Genomic DNA, 24,333 nt, shown 5'->3' on the forward strand with positions numbered 1-24,333 from the left:
AAAATTAGATTTGATACGGACCATGGTTGCACACATCAAGGGAACTACTGCTTTGGGCTAACAGACACCTGACATCACTCAGAGAAATACAGTGTGGAGAATCAGGCAGCAGACCTTCCCTCCAGATGAGGCCCTCTTCGTTAAGACTGGAGGATACAATACATCCCATGGTAGTGGAGATGATCTGGGCACTTATTATGTGACTTGTTTAAGCACGTTTTTACTCCTGAACTTCAAAGGGGTTGAATACTTATTGACTCAAGACATTTCAGCTTTTAATATTTTATTAATTTGTATTATTTATTTTTTTAACATAATTACACTTTGACATTATGGGGTATTGTGTTTAGGCCAGTGACAATTTAAAAAAATGTAATACATTTTAAATTCAGGCTGTAACACAATAAAATGTGTGGAAAAAGTCAAGGGGTGTTGAATACTTTCTGAAGGCCATGTATTTTGTTTTCATGTATTTTCATGACCACAATGGAAAATAATGGCATTGTACTCGATTCACATGTGTGGTTATATTGTGTTTTAAAAGTGGTCAAATAAATTAAATAAACACACACAAAATAATTCACGTTTCAGTCCAAGGAAACATCGCGAATCTGCTGTCATGACTCGCTGTTGCCATAGAAACTGCTTCCAGTGTTAAAACAGATTTGACTCTTTAAAATCTATTGTTAAATAAAACGACGTTTATATGAAGATGAACTCGCTGTAGATAACGTACTTTTTCATGATATACAAACAGCTGTGTATGAATATTAATTAAATGTATAGAAACATAACGGAGTTCTGTTGTTAAAAATATGACTTTATAACGAATCTGCTTCCGCGAATAAGAAATTGACAGACAAAGCTGTGCAAAACAGCGGCGATAGCAAAGAAGGCTAGATAGCTAACCCAACAAATACATGTCTCACTCGTCCAGAATAGCTTATCTAATATTTATTCAGATCTATAACGATGCGCGGCTTATACAATTGTAAACGAGGTTGTTTTAAGATTGAGTAAATGTCTACTAGCCAGTTAAGGCGGAGCGTACTGTACAAATCTAACTTTAGTGGAATTCCAGCTTCACAGCCAACATCATCGACGACGACGTAAAAAAATAAACAAACAAACAACATTATTTAACATAGCTAAATATCAGCAGCATGGACACGAATGTGCAGAAGAGACGTGAGAACAAGAAATCACTGCGTGTAAAAGTGATCAGCCTTGGCAATGCCGAGGTGGGCAAGGTGAGTCAACTAACGTTCAGGTCAGCTATTCTGCTGTACCCAAACTAGTATCAGGTATATGTACATATGTACAGTATGAATGAGCCAGGGAGTAACGTTAAATGGCTGCAGCCAAAGCCCTTAGCGTTATAATGTAGCCCAGACGATCTCTGCTATAGCCGAAAAGCCGGCAGATGGTGTTATTGAGTCATTCCAATGTCACCACCTGCCGAGAAGGGTGTAATTGTATATATGTATATATTCCTGGCAATGTAAATAGTTATTATGTATGCTTGTTTGCATGTGACTATTCCTCTTTTGTTTGTTGATATTGTTAATAAATAAAATAAATAATATATATGTATATATTTTAACATACACACAAACTATTTACAATTCCAGGAATCCTAAACAAACAAATCATATTAATTAATAATAAAACAAGTTTTAATTTTCTTTTTGTGTTTTTCATTTGAGTTAAAGCATTGTTTAAATTCATTTATAAAGTGAAAAAAAAAATTGGTTTTGAAATGGACCATTTGTATTTGTGAATATGATAATTATTAGCAGTTAAATTAAATATACTACTATGTCAGAATTTCTGAAATAAATCATCATATCAAAACCATTCAATAGTTCAACCGGTCCTATTTTGTTGTTGTAAGAAATACTGTATGTCAATCCAAAACATTATGCTATAAATACAGGCAAAATGGTCTCCTCCTTCATTCCACAGAAATCACATTTATAGTCAATATTTAGCTTGAATCTTTCCAAAACATGTTTCACAGGATAAATTCTATGTAACATTTTAAATCAATCTACCTTTACTTTGTTACTGATACAATATTTGTTAGCAATTGTCCCCATTTGTATATCGCCGTAGATATCTGACCAAAAGTATCTTGCTGAGGGAATTGTAGTATCACAAACAACATTCCTAATCTGTTTTATTACTACAATTATCTTTGATGTTAATATTGCTAATGAATATATTTTCATGTAAATCTATGTTACTTACATCAACCACAGAGGAATTTAAAAGAGATACAACCCCCCTTGGAATCGCATCAAAAACAATTGCATATTCTTTCGGGGTTATTGGAATTTTAAACTTATCAAGAAATTCCCCATATGAGAGTAGATATATATAGAGTAGATATCCATCCTCATTCAGTAACTGACCAACCAAAATAATTTTATTCTCAAACCAGTTACGGAAAAAAATACTTATTTTTAAAATCATATATCTTTGTTGTTCCATATAAAGTATCTGTGAGGGGAAAATTGTGTTTATACGCTAACATCCAAGCTAAAATTTCCTGTTTATGGAATTTGGCCAACTTTACTGGGATTTTATCAACATCAAAATTACATCGAAGCAAAAAATTCTAAACCACCAACTCAGTCAAATAAATACTTAGGGAAGATATTCCAGATACTTTTCTGCTTCTTAACATACTTCAGAATCCAATTTATTTTATAAGTATTATTTAGAGACCTCGGTGTTCTTGGGTATTAGTGAGAATATATTTTCGCCGATAGTGAGGCTTGTTCCTCCAAATAAAATGATAAACAATCTTATCTAAGTCCTTTACAATTTTACGGGATAATTCAAGTGATAACGAGACATAAACCAATCTGGATAATCCCTTCATCTTTGGACAATAAACCCCGACCGCATAACAAAATATCTCTCAACTTCTTTGTTTTCTCATTAATGGGGTTAAAGTTTAATTCACTCCTTTTTTTCATCCTTGCATATAAACAATTCCAAGATAATTAACTTTATATTTGATTGGGATAACATATACTTCCTTTAAAACACTATCCTTGAGTGGAAATAAGACTAACTTAATTGATATTAATTTTCAAACCCGAAACTAAGGAAAAGTCTTCAATACAGGAAACTGCTTTAGAAACCTCATTCCTGTCTCTTAAAAATGTGGTGGTATCATCAGCCAGTTGACATAGTTTAAATTCATTGCCAAGTGCTGAAACACCTTGAAAATGTAATTTCTTGATATGAAGAGCCATAATTTGAGTAACAAATAAAAATAGACTGATTGGGCAGCCCTGCCTAATGCCACGGCCAATATCAAATCTTTGGGATGTCCCGTGAGCTAGTTTTACAGAGCTAGTACAACCACTATATAAAGTTTGGACTGCTTTAAAAAAAATTATGACCAAACCCCCCAAAAAACATATTGCTTTGAACATAAACTCATGTTCTACAGTGTCAAAAGCTTTATTAAAATCAACAAACATGAGAAAGCTATCATCAAGAATGAGGACATTATAGTCAATCATATCTAAGATCGACCTGATGTTATTACTAATGTGTCGACCATGCATAAAACCACATTGTTCTTCATCAATTATATGAGGCAAGCCTTGTTTCAACCTCTTAGCAAATACAAGGGCAAACAATTTCCCATCATTATTCAACAAGCTAATGGGCCTACAGTTGTCTATATAAAGAGTATCCTTATTAGGTTTGGGAATCAAAGTAATTTACACCTTGCTTTAAGGAAGCCGGTAACTCCCCTTTTTCTATTGATTCTTGAAACATAGCAAGAATGAAAGGAATCAATTTATCATTGAATGCTTTATAAAACTCGCTTATTAAACCATAATTTCCAGGGGACCTATTGTCCTTAAGGCTTTTAATACAGTCTTTTATCTCAATTTCAGATAACTCATCATGACCACAATACCTGAAATCATGATCTACCTTCTTAGCAATGTTTGCTGCAGTGTCTAAGAAAGGATCCATATTGGAAGTTGGTTGGCTGGGCTGATGTATACAGATTCTGATAAAACTGGGCAACATGCTGAGATTTATTTTGTATTTTCATTGGGATTATTATTAATCATTCATTTACATATGGAATTCTTTTCGCCTGCCCTTTTTTCTAAATTAAAGAAATATATATATATTTTTTTTCCCTCCCTCTTCCATCCATTTTCGTCTTGATCTTACAAACACCTTTTCCTCATAGATACAGTCTAACTGCATTTGCAATGATGATAGTTCCAGTACTTCCTGATTAGTTAGTTCAGTTTTTTTTTTAGTATAATCCAGTATTCCCTTTATGATGTCATATTCTCTCTCTCTCTTGGCACGAGCAATTTCTTTCCCCATTGAAATAGCCAAAAGCCTTATATCAAATTTCATTAGGTCCCAGTAACTTCCAAACGTATTCATAACACAGGCACAATTCCAGTATTTATCAATAATTCCTGCTACTTCCTTCTTAAATACTTTGTTCTCTAGTAAAGTCTTGTTCATTTACCAGTAACCTTTTCTAACTTTTTTGTTGACAAACCATGCATATTTATCTTTACTGAGATCCCTTTGTGGTCTGTTAAAATCGATGGTTCAATGGAGACTGTATCAACCTTGTCGGCCATATCTTCAGGTATCAGCCAGAAATCAATACGGGATTGTATAGATACATCTTTGGTACTCCGTGCAAACAGAATCTTATCTTGGGTTCTTATGTCTCCAAATATCTAGAACACTTAACCTTAGACATATATTCCTTATCTCACAAAGAGAATTGCTATCCTCAGGAGGCCATCTATGTAGATTATCATGAAATACTGTGTTAAAATCTCCACCCCATATTACTTTGACTAATGGAAATTTAGACATAATTTTACTTATTTTCCTCTCAATGTCTCTAAATAAAATACAGTTACTTGACTTGTTATTGGAAGCATAAGTATTTACAACAATGAATTGAACGTGGTTGACCTCTACCAATAGTATAATCCATCTCCCTGTATTATCTGCTTCATGACTCAATACATGACCCTTAAAGTTGCCTTTTAAAATTAGCGACACCTGCTGACCCATTAGTACCAAACGAAAACCAAATATCATTCCCCCATTGACTCTTCCAAAACGCACTATCTGTGGAACAGGCATGAGTTTCTTGAATGATGTAAAAGTCGGCACTCTTACCCTTACAATACAAAAATAAAGATTTTCTTTTCAAAATATGACAGATTCCCCTGGCATTAATAGAAAAAACAGAAATGGACATTTCCTATCACAGTGACTATATAAAGAATATTAAACTTGTATACGTTCACATGAACCGGGTTCTCACAAAAATAAAAGTTCTTACTAGTTGCAAATAAAAACAGTCCACGCAAGTGGTTGACCTAAATTATATATATTTTTATGCAATTGTAAATAACATTGTACCATTTGATCGGTAAAACGAATAGCCATCAAGCTAACATTAAGTGTCATTGCGAATTTCCCTGCCATAATAAAAATATATATATATAAAAAATGTTTGGCTCACAAACAATGCTCTTTCCTCAAGTAATATAAAGTTTTATCAGATGAAAATAAAACTTGCACAACTCACTTGATAAATCCAGCAGTCAACAAGCTAGGCGTCAGCGTGAATTTCCCTTCCATTAACAAAAGCCTTGGCTCCCGCTAAGTATGTACTTTTCCCTTCCTTCCTGCTCTCTCAATCATCGGCCACAGACGATTCCGAGCTTCTTTGTCAAACGCTGTCAGATCCTTCTTGAACCTCAGGTTGTTCTTCTTTAAATACTCATTTTTCTTTGCACTTTTCCATGTCATATCCCTCGCTGTCCTGGAGATGAATCTCATGATCACTGGTTGTAGTGGCTGGTTGTTTTCCCCATCTCTCAGCCTACCCAGGCGGTGCACTACATCCAGAGAACCTGCAACAACATTTCGCTCCTCCTCCGGGACTATTGCCCTGCAAAATGTCCTTCACTCTTGCTTTGATGTTCTCGTCAGATTTTTCTGCTATTCCATGAATTCGAAGACTCCATCTCCGACTATACCGGTCATTCTCGTTGACCTTTGACTCCATTTCAGTGAGTTTCTTCTCCTGCTTGGCAACCTGAATGTTCAATGTTGAGTTCTGCTGCTTCAGAGTTTTTACTTCCTCAGCATTGAAATCAATCGCTTTCTTCAGGTTAACGATACTGACAGTGTTCTTTTACACCAAACCCATGTCATCTGTGCTCTCTGTGATTTTAGCCGTGAGGATGCGGACGATGTTGTCCTGTAGCTGGCTCCTTGATGGTTCACTTCTCAGCTTCTTTGGAAGTTGCTCCTTGGTTGGGGTATTCGGGTATGAATCACATTCACCTCCCCTTGTTTTACACTGCAAGCATATGAGTGAGTTTCAACAATGCCTCTTTTCTCCTTGGACGTTTCAACATCCATTATCTCAGCAACAGTTTGGTCATGTCCTGATTACATGCTACTAGCTATGAAGACGTTAGCAGGCTAACTTAACGGCACACGCTGAAACGTTTCGATAGCTAGCTTGTTCGTTGGAAATCGTCAAAAATATATTTCAATGGTTTTGATTAATTACAAAATTATTAAAAATAGCTACATTGTATGGTTAGATGTCATTGTTTTGTGGAAGAAAAAATAATCGCAACTGCAGTCTAAAACTATAAACTTTGTGAGAAAACCATAATATTACAGCCTCTCGTGCCGCCGTCTTTGAGCGCCTCCGAGAAGCGTGCAATTGGGGGCTGCAATTCTGGGCATTCCTGCATCTGCAGGAACCCCTCTTTATGATTCTATAGAAACACACGACTAGGCGTGGTTTAACGTGACCACTCCCCCGAGTAGGGTACAGACAAGTAGGGTATTCCCATTACTCCCATGTAATTAACCTAACTTTCCCATTACTCCCATGTAATTAACCTAACTTTCCCATTACTCCCATGTAATTAAGCTAATTTCCCATTACTCCCATGTAATTAACCTAACTTTCCCATTACTCTCATGTAATTAGCCTAACTTTCCCATTACTCTCATGTAATTAGCCTAACTTTCCCATTGTTTCCATGTAATTAGCCTAACTTTCCCATTGTTTCCATGTAATTAACCTAACTTTCCCATTACTCTCATGTAATTAGCCTAACTTTCCCATTGTTTCCATGTAATTAGCCTAACTTTCCCATTGTTTCCATGTAATTAACCTAACTTTCCCATTACTCTCATGTAACAAATTACTCCCACAACAAATGATCTGTATGATACTCATTCTGCCACTAGTGTGTTACCCGACCTGCTAACACTGAAAGTAAAGCTAGTAAATCTGTCACATTATACGCACGTCACTGTTGCCAGCCAGCTGCCGTTAAATACCACAGAAGAAAGAGCGGGGTCGACAACGGTAGCTAGCTATTTCTTTACACCAGTTGATAGTGTCCCGGGCACTGTTTTCCCGCAGTTCTGTTCACGACGATGAGGGCATGTGTTCAGCAGTCTACCGATGTCACTCCCGCTAGCTAGCAAGGAGGATTCCGGTGAGAGGAGAAAACACTCCGATAATACTTTCATTTTCCCTTTGACCCACATTTCAAAAGCGTGACGATGTCGAGGGGTAGCCGGAGCAAATGCCTCCACTGGACAGCAGCATGTAAATGATTTAATGCAATATTCAACACAGCCTGAAAACTAATGCCTGCGAAATTGTGTAAATGTTTCTGACATTACTAGCCAGAATGTTGAATAAAAATACCATTTAGACTTACTCTACCGGTTATCTGTGCAGTTGGTGCTTCAGCTGCTTTAGATCTTTGACAAAATATCCACAGCAAAGTATTGTGTACCCAAGACAGCAGGTAAGTATAGTTAAGCCTAGTTTTATATTGGATATTCTGTTCTCTCTCATCAATAGCAAATGAACCAATCATGCCATGACAATGAACAGGGTCTATTCTGAACCAGGGGAGGATGGAAAACAATACACATTATTTTTGATCCTTTTAAAAGATTTACACATTAAAGGTGTTGATTTTATTTAACATTTTCATGGCATGCTTGGTTCAATAGCTATTGATGAGAGAATCGAATATCCAATGTAAAACTAATTTTACCTCGGTGCAGAAGGAAACATATACAGGACCAACTGGCTCTTAAAGGTTTAATCAACATTCTGGCTTGTAAGCGACGTTTACACGATTTTGCAGGCATTCGTTTCAGGCTGTTTATACAAATGAATTGTGTATTACCGTCTTATCAATAAGACTGTATTCAACACTGATATGTCCTCCTCCACAGTATGCCAGCCAGCTAGGGTAGCCATAAAAATATCACCTAATCAGACCGTCAGTGCTGTTCCAGCTGGCCGATAGGCATTATTAGGTAGGTAACTGTAGCACAGAGAATTTTCTACCACCATATAACTTGACGGTACTTCCTCAATTTCCAAGTTGGAAGACAACATGTCTTCTAGACTTCCATGTCTAGTTTCAGTAGGCTCGTTTGAATTTAGAAATTGTATCTCCGTAAAAAAAAAAAAAAAAAAAGTGGATGGAGACAATATTTGAAATAAACAAGATGGAGGCGTACAACATTGTTGGATTACTTCCTGGAGCAAAACATGTTTATTTATTTTAATAACAGAGCATTTTCTAAATTCAATGATTTATTTTATTAATAACAGAGCATTTTCTAAATTCAATGATTTATTTTACTAATATCAGAGCATTTTCTAAATTCAATGATTTATTTTATTAATATCAGAGCATTTTCTAAATTCAATGATTTATTTTATTAATAACAGAGCGTTTTCTAAATTCAATGATTTATTTTATTAATATCAGAGCATTTTCTAAATTCAAACGAACCTCCCTGCAACTAGACATGGATGTTTAGAAGATGTTTCCTTCCAAGTCTGGAATTGAGGAAGTATCGGCAATTTAAAGGTTGATTTGAAAATCCTCTGTGCCATACTTAACATGACCCACCTAATAAGGCCAAGCAGCCAGCGGGAACAACAACAACAACCTAGTCGCACAACAATGGTGCGACTAGGTGCCATTTTGAATAGCAAGGGAAGCCAATGAATGAATTCTTACCATCACCAATGAACACTCATTCATTCACAGGCCACTGCTGCAGAGAATGAATTGTGACTTTAGTTTACATGTGTAATGTTGCTCTTATCTAACCCTAGTTGATACAGCTCGTTGTTTCTTCATTGCAGAGCTGCATCATCAAGCGATACTGTGAGAAGAGGTTTGTGCCCAAGTATCTGGCCACCATAGGGATTGACTATGGGGTCACCAAGTAAGTTGACCCCAATGATGATGAATAAATAAAAAAATAATTAACTAATTTGTAGACCAAATATGCACAGTTCAGATCCATTGCTGTCAGATGATTCCAGATAAAGGAGACCAGTGTACTGTAGAGCAGTGGTTCTCAACCATGTTCATTTTTTATCAGTAATCCTACTAGTTCTCCTGGTTGAGAACCACTGATGTGGAGACTTCCGTGTGACTGATTTTGAGCGTTTGTTGTCCGTCAGAGTCCAGGTGCGTGACAGGGAGATCAAAGTGAACATCTTTGACATGGCAGGACACCCCTTCTTCTACGAGGTCAGTACCTTACAACCTCGGTCATGTTGGATCTACATACTGGAACACCGTGTTTTACATGTCAGATCACATAAACGTCTGCGTCCTCATGTCCAGACATGCATCCTGCCACCAAGAGGCCAGTCTCTCTCTCTTTATATATATATATACAGTGGGGCAAAAAAAGTATTTAGTCAGCCACCAATTGTGCAAGTTCTCCCACTTAAAAAGATGCGAGAGGCCTGTAATTTTCATCATAGGTACACTTCAACTATGACAGACAAAATGAGAAAAAAAATCCAGAAAATCACATTGTAGGATTTTTTATGAATTTATTTGCAAATTATGGTGGAAAATAAGTAATACGCGTATTACTCTGTCTCTCTCTATATATATATATATATATATAAATCTGACACACAGACAGACACGTACTGCTGTTTCTGTACTGCTGTTCTTGTGGAGCAGTTCATTATTTTTCTAGTCGGGGGTGCTGCTTTTACACAAATCATCGTTAAGTCAAACACAGTACTGAAGAAGTGCAACTTATGTTTTATTCAATTTTAGCCTATTTCATCGCTCTCTCTGTCTCTCTCTCTCTCTCTGTCTCTCTCTCTCTCTCTCTCTGTCTCTCTGTCTGTCTCTCTCTCTCTCTCTGTCTGTCTCTCTCTGTCTCTGTCTCTCTCTCTGTCTCTGTCTCTCTCTCTGTCTGTCTCTCGCTCTCTCTCTCTCTGTCTCTCTGTCTCTCTCTCTGTCTCTCTCTCTCTGTCTCTCTCTCTCTCTCTCTGTCTCTCTCTCTGTCTCTCTCTCTGTCTATCTCTCGCTCTCTCTCTGTCTGTCTCTCGCTCTCTCTCTGTCTCTCTCTCTCTGTCTCTCTCTCTCTGTCTCTCTCTCTCTCTCTCTCTCCTCTCTCTCTCTCCTCTCTCTCTCCTCTCTCTCTCTCTCTCCTCTCTCTCTCTCTCTCTCTCTCTCTCTCTGTCTCTCTCCTCTCTCTCTCTCTCTCTGTCTCTCTCCTCTCTCTCTCTCCCTCTCTCTCTCTCTCTCTCTCTCTCTGTCTCTCTCTCTCTGTCTCTCTCTCTCTCTCTCTCTCTCTCTCTCTCTCTCTCTCTCTCTCTCTCTCTCTCTCTCTCTCTCTCTCTCTATGTGTCTCTCTCTGTGTCTCTGCAGGTTCGTAATGAGTTCTATAAGGACAGCCAGGGAGTGGTGTTGGTGTACGACGTAGGTCTGAGGGAGAGTTTTGATGCGCTGGACAACTGGCTGAGTGAGATGAAACAGGAGATGGGTTCCCAGGCTAACATGGAGAGCATAGTTTTTGTCGTCTGTGCCAACAAGGTATGTGTGTGTATGATTGTTCTTCTCTGTGTACCAGGTTCACTGGACTTAGCTGTGTGTGTGTGTGTGTGTGTGTGCTCCCTCCAGGTGGACCTGACTAAGCGTCGTGTGGTAGACGAGGGAGAGGGTAGGCTGTGGGCGGAGTCAAGAGGGTTCCACTACTTTGAGACGTCAGCACAGAGCGGAGAGGGTATCAGTGAGATGTTTCAGGTATGTACACACACACACACAGACACAGACACTCACTCACACACACACACACACACACACACACACACACACACACACACACACACACACACACACACACACACACACACACACACACACACACACAGATAGATTGTACTGATCTGTGTGTGTTCTCCAGGCGTTTTTCTCCTCCATAACGGACATGTGTGAGAACGGCGGGAAGCGCCCGGTGGCAGAGGTCAGTGTCGGCTTCACCAAGGAGCAGGCCGACACCATCCGACGCATACGGAACAGCAAGGACTCCTGGGATATGCTGGGGGTCAAACCTGGAGCCACACGGTAAGACAAGGGGTCAAAGGTCAAACCTGGACAGTCCAGAAACAGGGATCAAACACACTCCAATTCTCTATACAGCTCTGGTTCTAAATTGGAACACATCGTCTGTACAGCTCTGGTTCTAAATTGGAACACAGTGTCTGTACAGTAGTAACATGTTATACAGCTCTGGTTCTAAATTGGAACACAGTGTCTGTACAGCTCTGGTTCTAAATTGGAACACAGTGTCTGTACAGCTCTGGTTCTAAATTGGAACACAGTGTCTGTACAGCTCTGGTTCTAAATTGGAACACAGTGTCTGTACAGCTCTGGTTCTAAATTGGAACACGGTGGCTGTACAGCTCTGGTTCTAAATTGGAACACAGTGTCTGTACAGCTCTGGTTCTTAATTGGAACACAGTGTCTGTACAGTAGTAACATGTTGTACAGCTTTGGTTCTAAATTGGAACACAGTGTCTGTACAGCTCTGGTTCTAAATTGGAACACAGTGTCTGTACAGCTCTGGTTCTAAATTGGAACACATCGTCTGTACAGCTCTGGTTCTAAATTGGAACACAGTGTCTGTAAAGCTCTGGTTCTAAATTGGAACACAGTGTCTGTAAAGCTCTGGTTCTAAATTGGAACACATCGTCTGTACAGCTCTGGTTCTAAATTGGAACACAGTGTCTGTACAGCTCTGGTTCTAAATTGGAACACAGTGTCTGTACAGCTCTGGTTCTAAATTGGAACACAGTGTCTGTACAGCTCTGGTTCTAAATTGGAACACAGTGTCTGTACAGCTCTGGTTCTAAATTGGAACACAGTGTCTGTACAGCTCTGGTTCTAAATTGGAACACAGTGTCTGTACAGCTCTGGTTCTAAATTGGAACACAGTGTCTGTACAGCTCTGGTTCTAAACTGGAACACAGTGTCTGTACAGTAGTAACATGTTGTACAGCTTTGGTTCTAAATTGGAACACAGTGTCTGTACAGCTCTGGTTCTAAATTGGAACACAGTGTCTGTACAGCTCTGGTTCTAAATTGGAACACAGTGTCTGTACAGCTCTGGTTCTAAATTGGAACACAGTGTCTGTACAGCTCTGGTTCTAAATTGGAACACAGTGTCTGTACAGCTCTGGTTCTAAATTGGAACACAGTGTCTGTACAGCTCTGGTTCTAAATTGGAACACAGTGTCTGTACAGCTCTGGTTCTAAATTGGAACACAGTGTCTGTACAGCTCTGGTTCTAAATTGGAACACAGTGTCTGTACAGCTCTGGTTCTAAATTGGAACACAGTGTCTGTACAGCTCTGGTTCTAAATTGGAACACAGTGTCTGTACAGCTCTGGTTCTAAATTGGAACACAGTGTCTGTACAGCTCTGGTTCTAAATTGGAACACAGTGTCTGTACAGCTCTGGTTCTAAATTGGAACACAGTGTCTGTACAGCTCTTCACAATGCTGTATAGGTTTTGTCTGACAGCTGATCTGAACCTGAACACCTCACACCGACCCTAACCCGCTAATATAGAAAATGCACTGTAGGCTACATCTGGAGATGGCAGGATTTTATTTTGCCTGATTTATGTATGTTTCTGCTTATAATTTCTGACATTTTGGTAGGTATTTGTCAGTCAACTTGTCTATAATTAGATACATGCAGCTTCTCTTCTGTCATTATACACTGAGTGTAGAAAACATTAGGATCATTGAGTCCTATATTGAGTTTGCACCCACAGAACAGCCTCAATTCATCGGGACATGGACTCTAGAAGGTGTTGAAAGTGTTCCACAGGGATGCTGGTCCATGTTGACTCTACAAGGTGTCGATAGCGTTCCACAGGGATGCTGGTCCATGTTGACTCTACAAGGTGTCGATAGCGTTCCACAGGGATGCTGGTCCATGTTGACTCTACAAGGTGTCGATAGCGTTCCACAGGGATGCTGGTCCATGTTGACTCTACAAGGTGTCGATAGCGTTCCACAGGGATGCCGGTCCATGTTCACGCCAATGCTTCCCACAGTCGTGTCCAGTTGGCTGGATGTCCTTTGGGTGGTGGACCATTCTTGGAAACTGTTGAGCGTGAAAAGCCCAGCAGCGTTGCAGTTCTTGACACACTCAAACCGGTGTGCCTGGCACCTACCCCGTGCAAAGGCACAAAAAAAAAAAATGTGTCTTCCCAATTCACCCTCTGAATGACACAGATACACACAGATCCATGTTCCCCAATGCTGAAAGAGGAGCCCGAGTGTAAAAACCTTTGGAAGTGGGTTCTGGTCATCTTTAAATCAAATCAAATTTATTTATATAGCCCTTCGTACATCAGCTGATATCTCAAAGTGCTGTGCAGAAACCCAGACTAAAACCCCAAACAGCAAGCAATGCAGGTGTAGAAGCACGGTGGCTAGGAAAAACTCCCTAGAAAGGCCAAAACCTAGGAAGAAACCTAGAGAGGAACCAGGCTATGTGGGGTGGCCAGTCCTCTTCTGGCTGATTCTAAGATTTGTATTTGATCATATATGTTTTGGCTGTTTTTAATTTTTTTTTATAGAGCTGAAAATACTTGAGAAGTGGTTTATCCATACGTCTCCATTTTGGATAGGAAACTCTTCGTGTTGTTGTGGGTTTAGTGTGTTTAGCGTTTCCCAGAAGTGCTTAGATTCTGTGGATTCTTCAATCACAATGAGCTGTTTTCTGACGAACCTGTTTTTTCTTTGTGCATTTCTGTATCGTTTTAGTTATTCACCATAGTGAAAGTGAGTCTTTCTTAAACTGACCTCTCACTAAACGAATCCCTATCTTCCCTGATATATTGAGCGGGGTTGGGGGCTTGGATTAAGCGAGGGTATTCGGTGACACTGGGAAATCTCATTATAGTCCGTCCACCTGACAATCGACTCTGACACAAAGCAGCTTCAACAGCGTCCTCGTCTTGATCTAATTTTTGTTCCTGTTTGTGTTTCCAGGGAAGAGGTTAACAAGGCTTACAGGAAGCTGGCTGTGCTGCTCCATCCGGATAAGTGCGTTGCCCCGGGCAGCGAGGATGCTTTCAAGGCCGTGGTGAACGCTCGCACCTCCCTGCTCAAGAACATCAAGTAGACGCCAGCTAGGGACTGCTCACCCTGACCCCTAACCCCTCGCCATGTTTCCTCGTCTAATACCACCTCACCTTCAGAACATCTTCAGCTTCTCTACCCCCTCCCAAACCCCAAAACCAACCCTTCCCCCTTCTCTGCTCTCCATCCATCCCTCCCACCCCAGCCCTCTCCTCTCACACCAGATGCCATGACATTTTGCTACAACAGAGTTTTATAAAGTCACTACTGATGATGTGCCACAGCAACTCAGTCTCTCTGTACGGAAGACTATCAATGCTTTACACTGTAGTCTTTCACACACTTGAGAGAGAAGTCACTGGAAGACTGGGTGTGTCATCTGCTTGGTCAAGTTGTGTTTTCTCTGGTCCAGAGCCTTCAAACGGCTTGTTGACCTCTCCTGTTTTAAGGAAGGCTCAGCATCAGCAAGCCACACGTAACGCCCTGGACAAGAGCTATATATGTGTAAACATGAATGGGTGGTTGTCGTAAGGGGTGGTTGTCGTAAGGGGTGGTTGTCAGAAGGGGTGGTTGTCAGAAGGTGGGTAATGTGTCTGGGTTGATGCTTGTGATCTAATGATCTTACTGGGGGTCTCTGACTCTCTGGGCAAGCTGATCCCGTAGACATGAACGAGTACATACTTATATCCATACTTAACCAGTGTCATACATCCCTACACTAACTTACTGTCCATACTACACTACAGCCCCTACTCTGCCCTCTGAACATGCTTACCCCAGCCAGCCCCATACAGTAGACCTTGTTGGGGTTCATTCCTTGTTAATCATTGGCTCATTGGTGAAATTAGCATTCAGACAATATCTTTCAGTAAATAATGTATTAATTTATTAATGCAATTGCAGACAGGAAGTTGACAACGGGAACATGGCACCCATGTTTCCGAGTAAGTTCTGCAAAATAGAAAAGGTCACAAGTTGCTTTTATCATGCTTGTAGTCAACCCCCTGTGATGTAACGTCATTACCTTCTACTCATGAGACCAAAACCATGCCTACACAGCTATATAAACAAGAGTTTTAGTGTTATCTAAAAGCTCAGCAGTAAATGTCCAAGTTGATTTATAGTGGAAATGTCTGACTAATCTCTTATCTCTTACACTCCCCTGCAGAGTTCTGTCTTCACAGTCACACATTTCTCAGACAGTTTCTTTATAAGAGGCAGAGATTAGAAAAGGACTGTGGAACAATATTAAACCTCTATAATGAATATATATTGTTAATCTGTAGTCTAGGACCCTATAAATGTAAGGAGGGAGGGGTCTTATAACCCCTCCCCTTCTATTAATACAACATAAGCATAATCAATTATTATAATACATCAAACATTTGGTACAGCCCCTATCATGACCCCTAGGTGAACCCCTGACAACCTCAGTGTACTGAGGGGTATGAAAACTAGCAGAGATGGGGAAACTACAACACACTAACCTCTAAGCAAGTGTCATCCTGGCTCTATAGGGTCATACGTACAGTACCAGTCAAAAAGTGGGACACACTTACTCATTCAAGATTTTTTTTTTTACGTAAAAAACCCCAACTATTTTCTACATCATAGAATCATATTGAAGACATCAACACTATGAAATAACACGTGGAATCATGTAGCCAAAAAAGTGTTAAACAAATCAAAATATATTTTAGATTTTAAATTCTTCAAAGTAGCCGACCTTTGCCTTGATGACAGCCTTGCACACTCTTGGCATTCTCTCAACCAGCTTCACCTGGAATGCTTTTCCAACAGCCTTGAAGGAGTTCCCACATATGCTGAGCACTTGTTGGCTGCCTTTTCCTTCACTCTGCGGTCCAACTCATCCTAAACCATCTCATTTGGGTCGAGGTCGGGTGATTGTGGAGGCCAGGTAATCTGATGCAGCACTCCATCACTCTCCTTCTTGGTCAAATAGCCCTTACACAGTCTGGAGGTGTGTTGCGTCATTGTCCTGTTGAAAAACAAACGATAGTTCCACTAAGCACAAACAAGATGGGATGGCATATCGCTGCAGAATGCTGTGGTAGCCATGCTGGTTAAGTGTGCCTTGAATTCTAAATATATCACTGACAGTGTCACCAGCAAAGCACCCCCACACCAACACACCTCTTCCTCCATGCTTCATGGTGGGAACCACACATGCGGAGATCATCCGTTCACCTACTCTGCGTCTCACAAAGACACGGCGTTCGGAACCAAAAATCGCACATTTTGACTCGTCAGACCAAAGGCCAGATGTCCCCCAGTCTAATGTCCCCCAGTCTAATGTCCCCCGGTCTAATGTCCCCCGGTCTAATGTCCCCCGGTCTAATGTCCCCCAGTCTAATGTCCCCCGGTCTAATGTCCATTGCTCGTGTTTCTTGGCCCAAGCAAGTCTCTTCTACTTATTGGTGTCCTATAGTAGTGGTTTCTAGCCAGTTTCATCGTAGTGCTTGATGTTTTTTTGAGACTGGTATTGAAGAAACTTTCAAAGTTCTTGAAATTTCCCGGATTGACATTAAAGTAATGATGGACTGTCCTTTCTCTTTGCTTACTGGAACTGTTCTTGCCATAATATGGACTTAGTCTTTTACCGTATCAAATCAAACTTTATTTGTCACATGTGCCCAATACAACAAGTGTAGACTTTACCGTGAAATGCTTTACTTACGAGCCCTTAACCAGACAGTGCAGTTCAAGAAGTAAATATTTACCAAGTAGACTGAAATGAAAATTAAGAATGAAAAAATAACACAATAAGAATTACAATAACGAGTCTATATACAGGAGGCACCGGTACCGAGTCATTTTCCCGGGGTAAAGGCTGTTGATGTAATCTGTACGAAGTGACTATGCATAGGTAACATACAAACAGCGAGTAGCAGTAGTGTACAAAAGTGGGGGGGAGGTCAATGTAATTTGTCCGGTGGCGATTTTATGAATTGTTCAGCAGTCTTATGGCTGGTGGGTAGAAGCTGTTGAGGAGCCTTTTGGTCCTAGACTTGGTGTTCCGGTACCGCTTGCCATGCGATAGCAGAGAAAAAAAATCTAAAATGTATTTTGATTTGTTTATCACTTTTTTGGTTACTACATGATTCCATATGTGTTATTTCATAGTTTTGATGTCTTCACTATTATTGTATAATGTAGAAAATGGTAAAACATGAAGAAAAACCCTTGAATGAGTAGGTGTGTCCAAACGTTTGACTGGTGCTATCTATCCACCATCACCCACTACAGAACCCCAGGTCTCACTACTGTCCACTACAGAACCCCAGGTCTCACTACTGTCCACTACAGAACCCCTGTTCTCACTACTGTCCACTACAGAACCCCAGGTCTCACTACTGTCCACTACAGAACCCCAGGTCTCACTACTGTCCACTACAGAACCCCAGGTCTCACTACTGTCCACTACAGAACCCCAGGTCTCACTACTGTCCACTATAGAACCCCAGGTCTCACTACAGTCCACTACAGAACCCCAGGTCTCACTACTGTCCACTACAGAACCCCAGGTCTCACTACTGTCCACTACAGAACCCCAGGTCTCACTACTGTCCACTACAGAACCCCAGGTCTCACTACAGTCCACTACAGAACCCCAGGTCTCACTACTGTCCACTACACAACCCCAGGTCTCACTATTGTCCACTACAGAACCCCAGGTCTCACTACTGTCCACTACAGAACCCCAGGTCTCACTACAGTCCACTACAGAACCCCAGGTCTCACTACTGTCCACTACACAACCCCAGGTCTCACTACTGTCCACTACAGAACCCCAGGTCTCACTACTGTCCACTACAGAACCTCAGTTCCCACTACAGTGTTATTACTGTACGATTGGACCAATTGACTGACATGTTTATTAAGGTACAACTAAAACACCTGAAGATAGAATCTGATTTAGTAGCGAACACTGTCGAGATGTGGCATGTATATGAAATCCATACTATTTATATACTACACCAAACCAAGCCCGTTGCCAAATCCCAGTAGTTATAGACAGTTTGTTATACCAGTCTGGATAATCAGTCATACTGGAAGACACAACTATCACAATATTCATCCACTTAAAAGTTTACTATATATTTTCATATTCATATATTGTTTTAGATTATGATTTTTTTGTTAAATATATAATGAATATCATTACACCTTCTTCAAACGAGTACTGAAATGTCTCGCCGGTGACCTCATAGCTTACAGAGCACCTTACTGGTGGCTAGAGCTGTGACATCAGCAGGACCAACTTTAACAGTGTTGTTTTACGTGAAGAAGAAGATGATAGAAGAGACTATGGTCATAGAAATATAGTCTATAGAAGGGTCCTAGAGCCTCTAACCCTATTAACTTGAATGGTGGAAGCCTGTTCTATAGATTATATTTCTATAGTTATGAGAACCTGGGACATGACAAACGTACTAGTATGTGACAAAGCATAATCAATGACTTACTCTGTTCTATTATTATTGTGTATATATATTTATTTTTTTGAAAGTTATACTTGAAAATGGCATGATATAATTTACTCATCAAAGTTTTTTAACTTGTAAAAAAAAAGAATAAGATTGAGAACTTGTAAACGTGAGCAGGTTAACTTAGTGAATGTGCTTTGCGATACATCCTTTTGGTCGTTGTTTTTGTAGACGCACAAGAGTAAATGAAAGAATTCTATTAATTTCGTTTTTTATTAAAAGGCAAGAGGTGTTTGTTTACTGTTCCCATTGTGCCAAGTGACTGACATGTTAAGGTACAACTAAGGTACAACTATCTGAAAATATAGAATCTGATTTAGTTCAAGCAGCGATAACTGTATTTAAAGACATGCTCCGGTACTTTGGCGACTAGTACGTTTTTAAAATATATTTTTTTAAACCTCTCGCTTTGGGCTGGATGTGTCAATGTGCAGTTCCATACATGCAGAATTACAGTTTCACCTCAATTAGACACTAAAATCCCTAGTTTGAAAGCGACTGTTTTCTGGAAGCTGTGCCGTGCCATTTTCCCTACATTTCCCCCCATGTGCGCCAGCCCCCTAGCAATTCAAGTTCTAGGCAATGAACTTCAGACCGTCACATTTGAGTGACATCTAGCAAGAGGCCTGTCCAACATTATCCAATGAGGTTGCAGGGTGGGCCCATTAGCAGAGAGAGAAGCAGAGAGAGAAGCAGAGAGAGAGAGAAGCAGAGAGAGAGAGAGAGAAGCAGAAAGAGAGAAGCAGAGAGGGAGAGAAGCAGAGAGAGAGAGGCAGAGAGAGAGAGAGGGAGCGAGAGCGATGGCGTGGTGTACATATCTGCTCATATGTGATGCTATTTTCGGGGACCACTTTTTTTTTTCCTCGGGAGCGCTACTTTCAGAACTAGTGGCTGAAAAGTATGCAAAAGTATCCGGAGAATCTCTTTAAACACGGAGACAGATGTTGCATGTATATGAAATACTATTTATATTTTTATATAAACACCAGAAGAGTGAACATATGTATACTATAGACCTGTGGAACGTGTATGTATTGAGTTAGGATTGATTCTCCTTTTCGGGACGTATTGAGACCATTGACTTTTGTTATGTTACAGCCTTATTCTAAAATTGATAAAATTGTTTTTTTCCCCTCATCAATCTACACACAATCCCCCATAATAACAAAGCTGCACAGCTATTTTCAGGTCTCTCCAGAGATGTTCGATCGGGTTCAAGTCCAGGCTCTGGCTGGGCCACTCAATGACCTTTTTCAGAGACTTGTCCTGAAGCCACTCCTGCGTTGTCTTGGCTGTGTTAGGGTCGTTGTCCTGTTGAAAGGTGAACCTTCACCCCAGTCTGAGGTCCTGATCGCTCTGGAGCAGGTTTTCATCAAGGATCTTTCTGTACTTTGCTCCGTTCATCTTTGCCTCAATCCTGACTAGTCTTCTAGTCCCTGCCACTGAAAAACATCCCCACAGCCTGATGCTGCCACCACCATGCTTCACCGTAGGGATGGTACCAGGTTTCCTCCAGACGTGACGCTTGGCATTCAGGTCACAGAGTTTAATCTTGGTTTCATCAGACCAGAGAATCTTGTTCCTCATGGTCTGAAAGTCCCTTAGGTGCCTTTTAGAAAACTCCAAGCGGGCTGTTGTGCCTTTTACTGAGGAGTGGCTTCCGTCTGGACACTCTACCATAAAGGCCTGATTGGTGGGGTGCTGCAGAGATGGTTGACCGTCTCGAAGGTTCTCTCATCTCCACAGAGGAACCATAGAGCTCTGTCAGAGTGAGTATCAGGTTCTTGGTCACCTCCCTGACCAAGGCTCTTCTCCTCCCTTCTTATTGCTCAGGTGGCCAGCTCTAGGAAGAGTCTTGATGGTTCCAATCTTCTTCCATTTAAGAATGATGGAGGCCACTGTGTTCTTGGGGACCTTCAATGCTGCAGACATTTTTTGGTACACTTCCCCATCTGTGCCTCGACACAATCCTGTCTCGGAGCTCTATGGGCAATTCCTTCGACCTCATGGCTTGGTTTTTGCTCTGACATACACTGTCAGCTGTGGGACATTATATAGACAGGTGCGTGCCTTTCCAAATCAAGTCCAATCAATTGAATTTACCACAGGCGGACTCCAATCAAGTTGTAGAAATGTCTCATGGATGATCAATGGAAACAGGATGCACCTGAGCTCAATTTTGAGTCTCATAGCAAAGGGTCTGAATACATATGTAAATAAGCTATTTCATTATTTTGTTTTTTTTTATACATTTGCAAACATAAAAAAAAAACTTGTTCTCGCTTTGTCATTATGGGGTATTGTGATGTCATTATGGGGTATTGTGATGTCATTATGGGGTATTGTGATGTCATTATGGGGTATTGTGATGTCATTATGGGGTATTGTGTGTAGATTGAGGATTAGTATTATTTGAATCCATTTTAGAATAAGGCTGTTCCGTCAAGGGGTCTGAATACTTTCTGAATGTACTGGACAATATGTCAATATATATATGGTAATGTTTTCAATTTGATAAGAGGGTATTTATTAGACTCAGTAGTAGCATGTTTTGAACCAAGACAGAGCACAGTGAGTGAGCAGTGACAACCGAGTGAGGGATCATTAGCTTTGATACCTTGTGGTAGCTAGTGGTGGTAGCTTCGATACAGTGTATTAACGTGGTTAAGTGTGTGTGTGTGTGTGTGTGTGTGTGTGTGTGTTCGAATAATGGGGTTATGATGTGTTCGCTTTGATGCTTTAGTAAGTGTGAAGCAATGCCTGGAGGTTAATGCCAACTGTGTGGTGTGTGTAGTGACAGTGTGTTTTACACTCCAGGCATGGCTGTGTTTTGTGTGTGTGTGTGTGTGTGTGTTGTGCCGGCTTGTTTGTTTGTCATGAGAGTGAGACACCATGATGCTGATAATGACTCCAGGGTTGAACCTTCCTCTCTGTTGTATCTGCAGTCTATCCACTAGGTTTGGTTAATGACTCCAGGGTTGAACCTTCCTCTGTTTTATCTGCAGTCTATCCACTAGGTTTGATAATGTGCTGCATGTTGCTGTTGTGACTGTTTTTTTTGTTTAATAAACAAGAAGAAGGAAAAACCCCATCTGCTTGGTCTCTGATCAATGTGTCACAGGCTGTTTACCAAATCTACTGTGTGTGTTAGAGGCTGGCCTCTTGGAATGGCATGCTGGTTATACTCTGAATAACAGGCTGATGGTCAGAATAATCTGGTTATCCCTTCCCAAGGCTGATCAGGCTGAGTAAAGCAGGCCAGGCACACTGCCGTCTGATCACACACGCCTAGAGACGTCAGGAAACACCGCATAGACTTGGAGTCAGTCGACACCATGACAACTGGAACACAGTGGGAGACGACAGTGTTCTAATCGTTCCACTGTCTATTGAAACCAGGCTTGTGGTCAATTGGAATTAAAGACAGTCAATTCAGTGAAGTTGATTTATATCTAAAATTTAAATGAAATACATTTTTAAAAAAATAGCTTTTTACTTTTCAGTTCATTGCGAATTCATTCAAAATAGTTACCCTTTTTTCCAATTATTGGATTGGAATTTCAATTTACTTCCTGACTTGACTGCCATCAATTCAAATTGCCCCCAACCCTGAATGAAATGGTGTCACAGTCCACTACAGCTCCTGCACTGTGTTCCTGTGGCCATGGTATTAAATCAGCACCGTCAACACCCCTACTTCCTGTGGCCATGGTATTAAATCAGCACCCTCAACACCCCTACTTCCTGTGGTTATGGTATTAAATCAGCACCCTCAACACCCCTACTTCCTGTGGGTATGGTATTAAATCAGCACCGTCAACACCCCTACTTCCTGTGGCCATGGTATTAAATCAGCACCCTCAACACCCTACTTCCTGTGGTTATGGTATTAAATCAGCACCCTCAACACCCCTACTTCCTGTGGCTCAGTACAATGCTTACTATTGGACAACTGGAAGTTCTACCAACACATTGACTGTCGCTCTTAGAAAACATTGGACCACAACTACTGAACCCCCGCCCTCCTTTCGGCAAATCTGATTACGACTCCATTTCGCGCCTCCCTTCCCTTCCTATGGGCAGAAACTCACAGGAAGTACCCATGTTACGCTGGTCTGACCAATCGGAATCCATCAAGATTGTTTTGATCACTCGGACTGGGATATGTTCCCGGGTGGCCTCTGAGAATAACATTGACGAATACACAGATGGGTGACTGAGTTTATCAGGAAATGTATAGGAGATGTTGTACCCACTGTGACAACTGATTGCCCGCTACAATGTTTTCAGGAGAGACAGGATTGAAGGAAGAGGAGGGAGGGGCTGTGATGATCTACATTAAAGAACATATCCGATGTAAACTAATTGAGTGGTCATGTGATAATGAACTAGAATGTATTGGCCTGAACGTTACACTGTCTCCCCAAGTGTCTTTTACCCTTATTGGAATGTACAGGCCACCTTCCACCAAAAGTGTGTTTTTTGATCAGTTTAATAACATGCTTAGGGAATGTGACTTTGGGAAAGAGGTCATCTTAAATGGGAGATTTTAATATGAATTATGAAGACAAGTCTTGTAGGAAAACCCTCAAACGGATCACTAATACCTTTGACCATACACAGCTAGTTAAAGGGCCAACCAGGGTGACTTGTTGCTCTAAAACACAGATTGATTTGGTGTTCAGTAATAAACCAGAGATAGTGACTAAATGATTCAATATGTTTACTGGGCTATCTGATCATAATCTGACACTTGTAGTCAGAAAGCTGTCTAAGAGCAGGTTTAACCTCTCTACTGTTAGAAAGCCGGATCAACTAAGAATACCTAAGAGTGAATTAAACTATTTTGAAAACGCAATTAAGGGAATAAACTGGAATGATCTCTTGTCCTATACAGACGTGGAAGCTGATAGTCAGGTTTTTCTATCCACAATCCAGACTACAATAAATGGTTTCCTAAAGAAAATCAAATCCATACCTGGCCAAGAGAGCACTCTTCCTTGACTAAATGGAGAAATCTGGAAATGATGAAACAACAAGATTATGCTCTAAAAATAGCCCTAAAATCCAAATTAGAGCATGACAGACGTAGGTTTACCATGTTGAGAAATAAGGTGATGAAAGAAATCAGACAGGCATAATTGGTGAAGCAAAGTGAAATTCTAAATTGATCTGGGAGAATCTAAAAAAAGTTAAACAGGGAAAGACCATAGTGACACTGCAAAAAGACTAGAAATCATGGTGAATAACAATCTAACACAGGATGCAGTCGAAATAGCAATAGCCTTCAATTCCTACTTTATTGACTCTGTC

The 24,333-nt window shown here is 40.5% G+C and overlaps 1 protein-coding gene across 1 annotated transcript; it reads left to right on the forward strand.

The window, feature by feature from the left end:
• Nucleotides 1-661: 661 nt before the first annotated feature.
• Nucleotides 662-14,799, forward strand: LOC110498232 (dnaJ homolog subfamily C member 27). Its single transcript, XM_036955270.2, has 7 exons — nt 662-1,250; nt 9,245-9,327; nt 9,569-9,638; nt 10,785-10,949; nt 11,037-11,159; nt 11,320-11,480; nt 14,423-14,799. The coding sequence occupies exons 1-7, from the start codon at nt 1,164-1,166 to the stop codon at nt 14,553-14,555; spliced, it is 822 nt and encodes a 273-aa protein (XP_036811165.1). The 5' UTR covers nt 662-1,163; the 3' UTR covers nt 14,556-14,799.
• The last annotated feature ends 9,534 nt before the right edge of the window (nt 14,800-24,333 follow it).

The sequence above is a fragment of the Oncorhynchus mykiss genome, chromosome 19 (assembly GCF_057628025.1).
Source record: "Oncorhynchus mykiss isolate SJ-2025 chromosome 19, ASM5762802v1, whole genome shotgun sequence".
Taxonomy (NCBI): domain Eukaryota; kingdom Metazoa; phylum Chordata; class Actinopteri; order Salmoniformes; family Salmonidae; genus Oncorhynchus; species Oncorhynchus mykiss.

Coding starts and splice junctions, on each gene's coding strand:
- LOC110498232 (XM_036955270.2), top strand. CDS start 1,164: ATGGACACGAATGTGCAGAAGAGACGTGAGAACAAGAAATCACTGCGT. Junction 9,328..9,568: donor ATTGACTATGGGGTCACCAA/GTAAGTTGACCC, acceptor GTTGTCCGTCAG/AGTCCAGGTGCGTGACAGGG. Junction 11,481..14,422: donor GTCAAACCTGGAGCCACACG/GTAAGACAAGGG, acceptor TTGTGTTTCCAG/GGAAGAGGTTAACAAGGCTT.